We start from the raw sequence: 14625 nt of genomic DNA on the forward strand, positions 1-14625 counted from the left end.
TTGTCAAAAGAAGAGAGGCTTTATTTCATTAGATGATTCTTCCTTCAATATTTGTAGCTATCACTTGGAAATTTTTGTATAATATATTATTAATAAAATTATATGTTGTGTGATCAAATACTAACTAATTTATAGTACTAACTATTACTCCCTCCGTCTCCGATTAAGAGTCACACTTTGACCGAGCGCGAGTTTTAAGAAATGTAAAGAAAAGTTGGTTGAAAAAGTTAGTGGAATATGAGACACATTTTTTTATATTAGTTTTATAATAAAATGTGAGTGAATTGAGTTAGTGGAATGTGAGACTTACTTACTATTTATGGTAAAAATGAAGTGTGACTCTTAATTGGGGACGGACCGATATGGAAAAATATGACTCTTAATCGGAGACAGAGGGAGTAACTAATATCAATTTTGTATGTTAAAAATATCAACACAACGACATAAATTTATGATGTGTTGATATTTAAAATTTACATGTTATATTGATGTAATTATGTCTTTGTATTGATAATTTTAATACACAAAATTGAAAGTTATTAATCATTATTGTAAATTAGTTAGCACACTAACGCACTCCATTACTATACACTCCCTCTGTCCCATTAGAAATGAAACGTTTTCCTTTTTAGGTTGTCCCAATAAAAATGAAACGTTTCCTAAAATGGAAACAACACTCTCTCTACTTTTTCTTCTCTCTTACTTTATTCTCTCTTTATTAACTCACAAAACACTATTGCATAAAATCTTGTGCCGGAAATCAAATGTTGCATATTTATTGGGACGGAGGGAGTATAATATAACAGTAGTAAAAAAAAATTTGGGGTACCGCCGTCTGCCGTTATGAATTCACTCCGCCAATGCTAACCGGTTATACAATATTAAATATTGAACCGATAACTACATTGAAAACATTGATGGTGACATTCTTGAAAATACTTAAAAAAGGAAACTAATATACTTACTTAGATAATTGGGCTTGAAATGATACGGTAGACAATGGGGAAAGCCCATAAAGAATATAGTCAAGAGAATATAATCATAGATCCAAAATTAAGTTGATCTTCATATCATAACGGCTCCTTCGTCGGTTGAATAATTTCAAAAGTATACGGGTCAACAAGAGAATAACTAAAATTATCGGGGTCGAAGTCGTATTATTTTCTTCCATTATTTTATTTTTCAAACCTTGTCCTTCCCTCCCCCTGTCTTCACTTTCTTCACTGAAATGAAGTAGAATTCATAAATAAGCCCTAATCTTTTCCTCTCACTACATACCTTCTCTCTGTCTTCAATCCATATCTCTCCGGCGATGCAGGAATTCATCGGCTCTGTTCGCCGATCTCTGGTTTTCAAACCCGACGATCTCAGGAATTCATACCCTATCAACCCTTTTCACTCATATGACCAAATCTATTATGCCACAACATGGCCTTATCAACCCTAACCACATTAGCAAGATTACCCACACAGGCCACAGATTGAGCAGAACACACATAGAGGTTACACTTCTTCTCAGCTTTAAATAAACACATAGCACCCTTGCAGATTTTCATAACACCCTGCCCCCACTTACCCTCAAAACCTTCTTGTTCTAAACATGTACATGAGAGCAGGTTGTAACATAAATCAGACACATATCTCACATTTTTCAAATTAAGCACATAGCCATTACTGAACTTCAAACACATCCCAATGCCAAGAATCTGACACTTTTTGTCATTTGCCATAGAAACAAAGGTATTTTCCACAGGTTTGAAATCAGAGAACACTTTTTTGAAAGGGGAGATATGATAGGTGCATCCAGAATCAATTAGCCAGTCATTGATGGAAAAAGAACAGCCAAGAGTAGAGTTAACAGAAAGATTATCATGAGTCATGAAGCAAACACCTTCAGAATCACTATCCTTAGCCAGGTTAGCCATGGAATCCAGTTGATTATTATTTTTCTGCTTTTTAGGATTATGGCACTCCTTCTTATAGTGACCAACCTCGCCACAGTTAAAACATTTTCTATTAGCCTTAGGATTCCTGCTCTTAGACCTGGACCTACTCTTGCTCTTCTTTTTATCATTCCTATTAGAGTTAATGTCCTCATTACCCCCTCTATTTTTAGATCTGCCCCTAACATTTAAAGCCTTTGACTGAGCAGTTTTAAAAGCTTGATTTTCCTTAAGCTCAATTTCTTTGGATTTTAAAGAACTAATGATTAAATCAAGGGGGGCAGAATCCCTACCATACTTAATGGCAGCTTTAACATCATTGTAAGAATCAGGGATAGCATTCATTAGGGCAATGCTAGTATACTCATAAATGGTTTTGTCACCAGACCTTTTAATGTCTTGAACAAGTTTTTGAAAGATATCAATGTTATCCTCAATGTCCTTTGAAAGATCAAGTTTAAACTTAAAGAGCTTTTCCAGCAAATACATTCTTGATGACATTGAGGTTTCAGTGTACAGAGTATCTAGCTTTTCCATAGCTCAGAGGCAGACTCAATGGTACCAACCTTTCTAATCACAGAATCAGAAAGGTTGAGTAATATAGTAGACCTAGCTAATTCATTCATTTCAGCAGCCTTATCTTCAGGCTCAGAATCAGGGACATTGCCCTCAACAGATTTGAAACTTTTTGCTTAATTAAAACACAGTTCATTTTCTGTTTCCAAATCACAAAATCATTTTTCCCATTAAAGGGGACAATGCTGGGACATTTTGAGAAAGATTTTAACACACACAAAAGTACCAGCAACCTAGAGAGCACAACAAGCAACCCTGCTTTCACAGAGAGTGGTCTTAAACACACAACAGTCAAAGAAACCACTTAAAACAGATATGCAGGGGTTTCTCATGCAAGAAACACAGAAGCACTTATATAGCAAAGACGCACACGCACAGGAGACACCTCAAAGTGATCTCAGACTCAAGAATCAAGTCCAGAAGGAGTTCCTCCCTATCTGTCACGTGTACCCCGGCAAGAGGATTTCCCAGTTCACAATCACCCAATGTATGGGGGCGCAGGGGGTCACTCAAGACGGTTAAGGCACAGAGTGGATAGGCAATTCATTCAGGAACACAGAGTCAAGCTCTGAGATACACACTTTGAGATTAAAGAAACACTCAGAGAAAACAGCAACGAAAGCGAGAAAGCTGTAAAGAGCAACTAGAACATGCAAGACAAATAGGAGAACAAAAAACCTAAGCCACGGCCAGTGGCAAATACTAGCAACAACTGCCCACCCCTAAAACTAGAAAGCTGTAAAAGGTTTTAGGGATTCAGCCAATTTACCAGAGCGGAAACCCTTCGTTAAGGAGAATGCGTCTTACCTCAGAGCCTGTACCGGAGGCTGAGCCTTACTCTGACGAGCCCACCTCCTTATATTTTGCGACCCGGCGCGCCCAAGTGATCCCCCCGTGGCTCTGATACCACTGTAGGGATCAGATCACTCGGGATTCACTAATTACCGGGACCTCTTTTATTAGATGATCTCTGAGATGGCTAATCTCAGAAGTTACAAGCCAAGTACAAGACAATCTATTACAAGATTACAAGAAAACTGACTGAGCTTCTATTACAAGTCAGAACCCAAATTAGAAACCCTAGCTAACATCAGATCCTTGACCGAATCTGAAATCCAAGCTCTTACTGATTAGGGAACCCTGCACACTTGAAATACACAAGTCAGTAACACAAGAAAGTGACCCTTGCGGATCTAATCTGAAATAGCAACAAAAGTTCAGAAGATTTAGGATATGGCTCAGGTCGCACACACATGACTTCACAGGGCCAAGGACCTCCTCAATCTTCACCAACAAGTCTCAAGGGAGCACCGTGGAGTAACCAAACCCTAACCCTAGGGATACTCCAACTGCTACAACACATAGACTATCTCTGTTGCAAGGATCTCACAGCAACCTCCAACCACTGCTACGCAACACACGAAGTCTCAAAGAACCTCCAACCTCACAAGAATCCAACAAAGAAGTTGGACAAAATCTAACCGAGGAGTCTGAGAAGGAACGCTCAAGCACTCACTTCACACAGAATCTAACCGAGGAGTCTCTCTAGAACCGAGAATCCAAGGTGGAAACAGAAGATCGGAGTAGATAACCGGCGAACGGCGCCGGAATCTAGAGAGAGAGAAGAGAGAAGCAGGAGCAGCTCACAAGAGAGAGAGAGAGAGAGAGAGAGAGAGATTTGGAACGAATAATCCAGAATGTGATGAGTCTCAAGACTCATAACAAACACAAACCTGAATCCAACGGCCAGCATCCACGATCCTTGTGAGATAGCCACGTGGCAGCCATCGGAGTATCCCTCTAAGTTATTGGGCCAAAACCAATATGGGTCACCAATAATCCCTTGGGCCTATGAATTAAATCAGCCCAGCCGAATTTAATCAAAGCCCAAACACAATTAGAGTCCATTATACTTCACACACATCATAAATGACCAGTAAATATATATTGACTAGGAGCATAAAACAGCGATATAGTGATCGAGAGATGAATTTTAAGGCCTGTGATCTCTAGTCACCCTCGCACTCCGATAGATGCTTTCAAGTTTTGAGATTTCACTAGCGACAACTATATTTGCAGTGGTAACTAAAATGTTTTAATCATGACACAAGATCTTTGCAAGAATCCTTGACCTTGGAAATCATTGAAGCAATAACTTAAATCATAAAAAAATGGTGGCTTGAAGCAATTTATCTCAATTATGTTATTGTTCAAGCCCTCCACAAAGGAAGTAAACATTGTATTTGAGAGGAAAATAATGTCATGTATACCTCAATCTGGCGCTCAACTAATTTTACTTGCATATCCTGTTGAGAGGCTGATGCACTATCATTAGCTGTCATATTGGGGCCGAAAGGTCCAAATAGTTGAGTAGGTAAGGTATGTCCAGACGACCTGCAATAGAGGAGTTAATAAATGCTAACTATTTACCATTTTCTTTTTTTGCCTGTTAGAGAACACTTGCATCTTTGCAGGCAAGACTACCCACGCAATCAATATGATTCCTCCTCATAAGTGGTACAAGTGACATTCCAAAAGCAATGTGTCACTCAAACTATAGCGCAATGTATGGTCTATGACTTTATAATAGCCCAAAACACGAAATCAATGAATTCTAGTAGTCTAACATTCAGAAAAAAAAAAAAACATGAATTTCCATGCCTCACAGTTTTTACTACGAAGCAACAGTGTGAATAAAAAGCTAATACTAAGAAGTATGGAAGAAATGTAATGATTGGTAAACAGTAGAACAATGCATACCATGCTAGAGTACTTGGAGAAGGATATACAAAAGACTTGTGATACATAGATGCAGTAGCTTGGAGTCTAGCCTGATGCTGACTGATATTACCATTTGGCTCACCAGCACTGACAGAGCCTAGAGATGATGTAGCAGTAGCGCTAGTTCCTGTACCCACTGAAAAGTTAGTAAGTGTTTGTAAAGGTTCATTACATGAATAACCAAAAGATGGTACCATATATTCTAAGATTCATCACCAGTAAGCTTCATTGATCCTGAATTGAAAACACTGAGGAAATGCAGAAAAGTCTAAACAAATGCTGAGGGCTTAAAACAGATGAGGCTCTATTGCTCTAACGAGAGATAATAGGAGCTTAACCACACAGACACAAAACATTATACCTTGTTGTTGACCACCAGACCTCGTTTCCCATGTTCAGGTGGTACAACTGCATGTAGGGCATGTATTTTGTCTTTCTAACCATGACCTGAGGCAGTGGACAGAAAGAGATGCCCACATAGAAGTTTCTTTGCAGTAGTCATCTCCTCTCGGCAAATAATGCAGGTTGCATCACTCCTCAAAATCAAGAGATAAGAAGTGGAGTCAGAAGTTTAAATCCAGCTAGTCCACCAAGCAGTAAATAACTTACCAGTTGATCTCTTCAGAAGTTGCATCAGGGAAACGATCATTCATATTTGAGGTAATCTTCCGATAGCGCCAGATAGTCAGCAATGCGAATTTTATACAAATAGTATAGAGGGAACATCCTCCCTCCGTCCCCTATTAGGAGTCACTCTTTGACCGGACATGGGTTTTAAGAAATATAAAGAAAAGTTGGTTGAAAAAGTTAGTGGAATGTGAGACCCATTTTTTTATATTGGTTTAATAATAAAATGTGAGTGAATTGAGTTAGTGGAATGTGAGACCTACTTACTATTTATGATAAAAATGAAGTGTGACTCTTAATTGGGGACGAACCGAAATGGAAAAGTATGACTCTTAATGAGGGACGGAGGGAGTATTTTTTTGTACACCAACTATTCCAAATGAGCAAATTTAGTCCGTAACGTTTCGTAATATCTTTTGAGGTCCATCAACTATAAGTTAATATCAATTTTACTACTTTTTTGCTACTTTCAATATTGTCATGACCAAAATACCCTTAAGGCCATGAAGGGAAATTCAACTTATTTATCTTCTCATTTTCATTAAAGTATGTACTCCCTCCGTCCCTGAAAATTTGTCACCTATTTTCTTTTTCGTCCGTCCCTAAAAATTTGTCACCTTTCACTTTTACAATTTTTGATAATGGACCCCACATTCCACTAACTCAGTCTCACTCACATTTTATTTTAAAACTAATATGTAAAAGTAGGACCCACATGTCACTAACTTTTTCAACCCACTTTTTGTTACATTTCTTAAAACCCGAGCCGGATAAAATGGTGACGAATTTTGGGGGACGGATGGAGTAATTTATTTTTCTTTCTTTATTCATCCACTTTCTTCTTTTTTCTAATTTATTTGGGATTATGTTTAATAGTTTCTTATACTATTATTATTAATATATCTCATACCTTATTTGAATATTATGAGATTACTTTCTAGTGCTAGTTAATACTTTTATATGGTTACATTCTCAATTATTTAGATAAAATTAAGATAAATATTATATTTTAATGAGTCTCATAATTTTATTAAACTGAAAATTTAAGTTAATCATAATATATACAACATTGAAATAAAAAATTAATAAAGTAGAAAAAATATGATTCACGAATAGTTAAGGGAATAGATATGAGAACTATGAACAATTTTCATGATGTTGTTGTAAATGGTCTAATGATAATATTAAAACGTGACATTTTGATACTAAACAATTGATAGCAACTATTAATTTTTTATTTAATTAAACAATCATAGATTTAAACTAATCATTTATTCAACTAAGGAATGCCATTGTCTTTTTTATTAAATTGATTATTGATAATTTCAACTAATTTTTTTAGACTACAATTACTACATAAGACTTTTTTATTAAATTGATTATTGATAATTTCAACTAATTTTTTTAGACTACAATTACTGCATAAGAGTAGATAAAATAAAACTTAGCTCTTTGAATTATTTAAGATTTTGTGTATGTTAATAAATTTTAATTTATTTTTATTTGTCAATTTTGCATTGCACTTAAAAATAACATATTCTTCTATGTATAGCTTTAGAAAAATTAATATTCCATCTAATAAATTGAACTACTTTTATATACAAATATTGTATAAATATAATGTTTACATATATTTATACCCACGTTATTTCACTATTAATATTAAATATAATACAATGATTTAAAATATTATTAATAAGTAAAACTAAACGTAAATAATTAATAGTAATAGAATATTGATATCATTAAAATATTTTATTTTGAAATTAGAATTAGAAGGGACATCTTTTTTGGTACATCAATTATCCTAAATTATATACTTTAATAAAAATGAGAGGATAAATAGATTGAATTGCCCTCACGGCCTTAAGGGTACTTTGGTCATGAAAATATTAGAAATAGTCAAAAAGTAGTTAAATTGATATTAACTTATAGTTGATGTACCTCAAAAGATATTATGAAATGTTATAGACCAAATTTGCTCATTTAGGATAGTTGGTGTACTAAAAAAAGATGTTCTTCTTATAGGAAGATGTATAGGAGTATATTTTAATCACGAGGCGAAGATAGAAATTTAATATTAAAGGTTCAAACAACAATTCATAATTATTTGATTTTGTATTAAATGAATGTGTGTAGTTAATGTATATTTTTGGTAAAATTCAAATGGAACAAATTTTGTGGAACGAACGAAAATGATAAAATAGAACAAATTTTGGGGGACGGAGGAAGTATTTGATATTGATGTTATCGAAAGATATTGTAGCATTAGGTAGAGTAACTAGAAATACATACATTAGTTGGAGAGAGAAACAATTTCGATGTTAAAATAATCGACAAAATCAAGAAATCAACAATGATACCGTCATAACTTCTATTAATAACAATCTTTCTTGACGACTAAATATCGTACTAGTAATAACGGTATAAACTTTTATTAGAAACTACTTTCCAATCATTGGGCATTCACATTAAGAAGTCATATTCTAAGTAAAATACTCCGTCCATCCGTTCCACTTTAAGTGGAGCACTTTTATTCCGACATAAATTTTATTCCGACGTAAAATTTTAGTATGTAGTTTTATTTTATTAATTAATTGAATAAAATAAAGTAAAAGAAAGGGGAGAAATAGAAAAATGAAATTTTTATTTTTAGAGTTGAATACTATTCACTTATGAGGGAAGAGTAGGAATTTCAAACGTAGGAGAATCTATTAAAAGAAAGACGAGAAAAGTATATAAAAATAACACAAATTAAGCATAGCAGAAAATAAAACTAATGTGACACTAGTGCCAACTGCACCCAAAATTACATTAATACACTGACGGTGACATTCTCGAAAATAATTAAAAACGGAAACTAATAGTATAAACTTACTAAGATAATTGGGCTTGACATGATACGGTAGACAATGGGGAAAGCCCATGAAGAATATAGTAATCATAGATCCAAAATTACGTTGATCATATCATAACGGCTCCTTCGTCGGTCGGGTAATTTCAAAAGTATACGGGTCAACAAGAGAATAACTAAAGTTATCGGGGTCCAAGTCGTATTATTTTCTTCCATTATTTTATTTTTCAAACCTTGTCCTTCCCTCCCCCTGTCTTCACTTTCTTCACTGAAATGAAGTAGAATTCATAAACAAGCCCTAATCTTTTCCTCTCACTACATACCTTCTCTCTGTCTTCAATCCATATCACTCCGGCGATGCAGGAATTCATCGGCTCTGTTCGCCGATCTCTGGTTTTCAAACCTCCCGGCGAAGAATCGACCGGATTTGGAGGAATTGTCGAGAAATTGGGGTCTAGCATCCGGAAATCTCGAATCGGTATTTTCGCTAAGCCTCCGGTTCACGCGCTGCCGCCAATTGCGACGCCGCCGCGGAGAAACGCCAGACCAGAGGAGGGGCAACTGCCGCCGATGGAAGGATCAACGGAGGATGAGCCGCCGATAGCTCGGGGAAGAGACAGTAAGATGCTGACTCCAAAATATATGAAAGAGGAAGAATCGAAGAAGAGGAAGGAGGTCGATGTGCAGCCACTGATCCGGTGGAGGAAGGGGGAATTGATAGGCTGCGGTGCCTTTGGGAGGGTTCACATGGGAATGAACCTCGATTCAGGGGAGCTTCTTGCGGTGAAAGAGGTTGATTCCGCCCACACCTTCACATTTTCGTGATTGCTTGTTTTTTTACTTGGATTTAATGTTTCGATTGGTGTTTCTTATGCTCGTTTTATCTTCGCGAGTGCAGGTTTCAATAGCTGCAAATAGCGCTTCAAAGAAAGCACAAGTAATGTTTTGAACTGATTTTACTTGACCTTCCACTCTTTTTTTTGTATTTCAATTGACTCTAATTCGATTGGAAGATGGAATTTGATGGATCATTGGCCACTGATTTTTTATCAGGAATATATAGGTGAACTTGAAAAAGAAGTCAATCTATTGAAAAATCTCTCACATCCAAACATTGTGGTGAGCCGACAGTCTTCTGCATTTTGATTGATCACTGGGTGCAGCTCAACATTTGATCTAAGTGCATTTTTTTATTTCTCAGAGATATTTGGGAACTGCTAGAGAGGAGGATTCACTTAATATATTACTGGAGTTTGTGCCTGGTGGATCCATTTCGTCTCTCTTGGGAAAATTTGGGTCTTTCCCGGAATCTGTAAGTGATAATGTATCTCTTCCTATCATACCTTGAAAGGACTGAGATTTTTGTTGATTTTCTCCTTTAATACCTGTATTAGAGTTCTTGAATCAGTCATATTAATTTTTTATGCTGTCAACTTCTTAAAGTTTATGCATCAAGCTATAATATGTTGAATTCATATTGTCCTTTTTGTCCACAGCATTTTAACCTCTACTTTCGTTGCACATTCAGGTTATCAGAATGTACACAAAACAATTGTTGTTAGGACTAGAGTACCTGCACAACAATAAGATTATGCACAGGGATATCAAGGTAATTTTCCTAATATTTCATAAGCATATCTTTTTGAAAAACCTGGACTCCTAATTTTAGCAATTCTACTCTTATCAGGGAGCAAATATTCTTGTTGACAACAAGGGATGCATTAAACTTGCCGATTTTGGAGCATCCAAGAAAGTTGAAGCATTGGTATTCTTTCTGTTTTATAAAACGAAGAGTCTCTTTTATTTCATGTTACTAGAAGCTGTATCCGAACCGCAATTATTGTGACTGCAGGCTACAATGACTAATGCCAAATCAATGAAGGGTACTCCATATTGGATGGCTCCTGAAGTTATTGTTCAGAGTGGTCACAGCTAGTGAGTAGAAATCATAGCTTTGTTGTTCTTAATAATTTATTTTTTACTCATTAGTGAACTATAATTTGAATTGAACACTGGAGTGAAGCTACCTGTTGAATTCCTATTTCTCCCCCGCAGATATTGTATCAAAAGAACTTCTTGTGCAAAGTATGTTACTTTGTTCTTAGAAAACCTTCTCACCCAAGAAACATCATTTCTTTTTTTTATTTCTTTTATTTTTATCTTTGGCCATGTAGATTTTGTAATTTTACCACTTGAAGTCAAGCTAAGATCTTCTCTCTGGATAAAATCTTGCAGCTCAGCAGATATATGGAGTGTTGGATGCACAGTTATTGAAATGGCCACAGGAAAGGCTCCTTGGAGCCAGCAGTATCAGGAGGTGTCTATTTGTTTAATACAAAACATTAAGCTATTAAATTTCACCTCACTATTTCGTTTATTCTGGGTTCTTATGTTGCGACCATTTCAGGTTGCTGCTCTCTTTTATGTAGGGACTACTAAATCTCATCCACCAATACCAGATCATCTTTCCCCTGAGGCAAAAGACTTCTTGTTAAAATGTTTACAAAAGTATGTCTGGTGCATACTTGTGTTGCTATCCTATTTTCATTTTCCTGGCAGTAGTTAATTGGGCATCGAAGAAAAATCAAACTGATTGTGGGGTTCTTATATTCTATGTTGTTTTCTTTTACTTGACTATTCAAATCTGGTTTCATAAATATTTGCAGGGAGCCAGACCTGAGGGCGACTGCATCAGAATTGTTGAAGGTAGGATCACAAATTTGAGTCCTGATGTATTTATCTATGCTTTCAGCATGAGCCATACGCCTGGAAAACACATGACATTTTTTCATGCTTTAGTGCAACTTCATATTTTCCATTGCATAGTTGAATTGAGATCTTGTGATTGTTAATATGACACTGTCCTTCACTTGCAATCTGCAGCATCCATTTGTAACTGGAGAAGACTCCCATCTTGCCTGCTCTTCACATATGGTTAGAAAATGATTGTCTCTTGGTACATATGTTCTTCACTGTTTTGGTGTATCCTATATAATAAACTAAGCATCTGGGATTCTGGATCAACAGGAAACTTCCGGAAAACGGATGGCAGCACTTGGAGTTGAAATTAAGAAGTCGTGAGTATTCTTTCGGTTCAGGAGAGTCCTGGTGTATCTTTTTTATTCTTTATCATTTAACTATAAAAATTGGGGATGTATTCATGCTGCAGAATGAACCTAGAGGCTAGGAGGTCATGCAATGGCCTGAAGGACGTAGGTGATTTGGATGGTGCCTGTTGCTCAACCGTCAACTCTGAGCAGTACACAGGGGGATCCTTGTGGCAACCTGTCAATTTTGAGGATGATGATATGTGTCGAATTGATGACAACGATGATCTTGAATTTGGCACATCCACGAAATTCAGACATAGTCTCCTTTCTAGTGATTGTAATCAGGTTAAGGAGTTGACAATAAGATCATCTTGAATTCCATCTATTATGCTAAATGTGCTAGTTGATGTAGTCATCCATGAATGATGCAAAATTGACGTTCTGCCTGGTCTTCTTTGTTCAGAGTTTTAATCCAATGTGTGAACCCAATGATGATTGGGCCTGCAAGTTTGATGAAAGTCCTGAATTGACCAAAAGTGGAGTGGAGATTCTTCCTAGTCAAATTGTTGAGCCTGGTAACAGATCTTTAGGTTCTGTTGAGGTGGACTGTGGCTTTACATTTCCGAGGCAATCTGAGTCTGAAGATGACAACATTTTAACTGAAGCAAAGATCAGAGCCTTCCTGGATGAAAAGGTAGTTTACTGATGAAATTGTACTCTACATCTCAGCTCCTCCAAGAAAATATGGATCTGAGTGTCACAGACTGTCCAATTTGCCTAGTTTGAATTTTGGCATCATCCTGCATAACTCATGTACACCAAAATCTAGAGAACTTCATTTCTTATTTGAATTTCTACTGTATATGTAGGCTTTGGAGCTGAATAAGCTGAAAACACCTCTTTTTGCGTTCTACAATTCCTTGAATGTTGCTGGACCTCCAAGTCCTGTTGGTGGTATAAGCAACAAGGAAAATGTTTCAAGTATCTGCAATCTACCTTCTAAAAGTAGGTCGCCTAACAAGGTAGCAAGTAGGAGATTTTCTACCGCCCTTGATGTTGAGTACAGCCTGAGTCCACGGAATTTCTCCAGACGTGCATCAAATATTGGTGATGAAAACTTTAGAAATTCTCAGGGCGCCAAAGAGCTGCCCATTGATTATCAACCGGAACCACTTACTCCAAGGTATGTAATGTTCTTTTGCATTACTATTTCCATATTTCTTTTTCTCTTAACAATTTTGATACTAAGAAAAAATGTAATGTGTAGCTCTAGATTCAGTGATATACAAAAGAAATGGAAAGAAGAACTTGTTGAAGAGCTTGAAAGAACCAGAGGCAAGTTGCATTTAGTTTCCGGTGTAATTTGAACTGCAATGCACCTCTTCTCACGTGTCAGTCAATATCTTCGTGTTGCGTTGGGAAGTAATCTTTCAGAATGAGAAATGCATTTTCCTTAAGATTTTACTTTTTTGAATTTTATACGTGTGTCTTCTTCAGCATGCTTTTCTTATTAAAAATTGGTGTGCTAAGAAGATATATATTAGGTGCTGCAAGAAGGCAACCGAAGTACATTTAAAGAAGCAAGTTTTTAATGCCAAAAAATATTGTTTACAGTTCAAACTGATCACAGTTACTTCGTTCTGTGCCCAATGCATATACAATCTTCAGGTGGAATTCGACTGTGAATTCAGATTACCTGTCATTCTATGATTAAGTCGCTTACAATCACCATGCTCTCTTTGTTAGCTATACTAGTTGGTTTCAGTGGACTCTTAAAACACTATTAATGCGTACATAAGTAAACTTTCGAAGTTCAGAAATTTCTCTTATAGCTTGATATTAAAAGTCAACCCAAAAGTAGTTCCAGTACTAATCATTTTGCTCGTGTTTTATATGCCGTTTCTTGTATTTTACCTCATTGACTATGCCACTGACACATTCTCCATTGCTATACTTTCAGAACTCATGCGTCAAGCAGGCACAGCCAAGACATCATCTCCAAAGGATCGAATTATGAACCGACAAAAAGATCGGTTAAAGTATGCATCTCCCGGGAAATAAATGTAAGTTTTTCGATAGTCAAGAGTTTCTATCTTCTCTCCTTTCAAGCATGTATGCAATTGGGGAGATGTTGAGAAAATGGCTTCTTGTCTTCCTGAGAATTATTTTGGCATGAGTTTGAAAATGTCTTACGAGAGATAACTATGTCTCTGAGTAATAAAGATATCAAAGTTAAGGCACACTACTTTATGGTGAAATTTAAACTATCACCATACTCCCTGTCATGTGCGAACTAGATCGACCACTTTTGGTTCATCTGTCTCAGCATATATAAGAAATAACATGTGATTATCCTTCTCCCTCCTTCAAGCTTGAGGTGTTTTCTTTATCTTGTTGCAGACAACAAGAATTACAGAAGAAAGATTTGTACGACGCACGTGTGAGTTTGTGATTATTCATGTTTATTTTTTTTTACAAATGAGTGAATGCCATTGTTGTACTTCATCACTGTCCAATATATATATGATATTTGGGTTTGGCTTGAATCTTTTTGATGTTTTTTCAAGGTATTTTTCCTTTTGCCCTGTATATATACTACATTACTAAGTACTACGTATGATATATGGGTTTGGCTCAAGGCTTGGAAAAACGGGTTCCCACACCAGTTTGACATGGAAATGTTGTCCTGGTACCGGTCCCGCAGCACCATTGGGTAGTCCTGATACCCGAGTCGGGTACCCCGCCTCCGAGTTTGGCTGGTACCTAGCCCCGCCATTTGTTTTTTTTTAAATAG

General features: G+C 36.3%; 1 protein-coding gene across 1 annotated transcript; it reads left to right on the forward strand.

Moving 5' to 3' along the window:
• The first annotated feature begins 1218 nt into the window (after positions 1-1218).
• Positions 1219-14377, forward strand: LOC125192347 (mitogen-activated protein kinase kinase kinase NPK1-like). The gene is made up of 19 exons (XM_048089888.1): positions 1219-1348; positions 9175-9573; positions 9680-9718; positions 9835-9900; positions 9983-10093; positions 10310-10390; positions 10469-10546; positions 10634-10716; positions 11017-11098; positions 11189-11289; positions 11448-11487; positions 11665-11715; positions 11809-11858; positions 11951-12176; positions 12295-12525; positions 12701-13014; positions 13099-13166; positions 13792-13894; positions 14232-14377. The coding sequence occupies exons 1-18, from the start codon at positions 1313-1315 to the stop codon at positions 13890-13892; spliced, it is 2157 nt and encodes a 718-aa protein (XP_047945845.1). The 5' UTR covers positions 1219-1312; the 3' UTR covers positions 13893-13894; positions 14232-14377.
• Positions 14378-14625: the final 248 nt, after the last annotated feature.

Source organism: Salvia hispanica, chromosome 6 (assembly GCF_023119035.1).
Source record: "Salvia hispanica cultivar TCC Black 2014 chromosome 6, UniMelb_Shisp_WGS_1.0, whole genome shotgun sequence".
NCBI classification, from domain to species: Eukaryota; Viridiplantae; Streptophyta; class Magnoliopsida; order Lamiales; family Lamiaceae; genus Salvia; species Salvia hispanica.

What these genes read in the sequence shown, in the direction of transcription:
- LOC125192347 (XM_048089888.1), top strand. Translation starts at nt 1,313, where the DNA reads ATGCAGGAATTCATCGGCTCTGTTCGCCGATCTCTG. An exon ending in GCTCTGTTCGCCGATCTCTG is followed by an intron (nt 1,349 to 9,174) that starts GTTTTCAAACCC and finishes CGCCGATCTCTG; the next exon opens with GTTTTCAAACCTCCCGGCGA. An exon ending in TCTCACATCCAAACATTGTG is followed by an intron (nt 9,901 to 9,982) that starts GTGAGCCGACAG and finishes TTTATTTCTCAG; the next exon opens with AGATATTTGGGAACTGCTAG.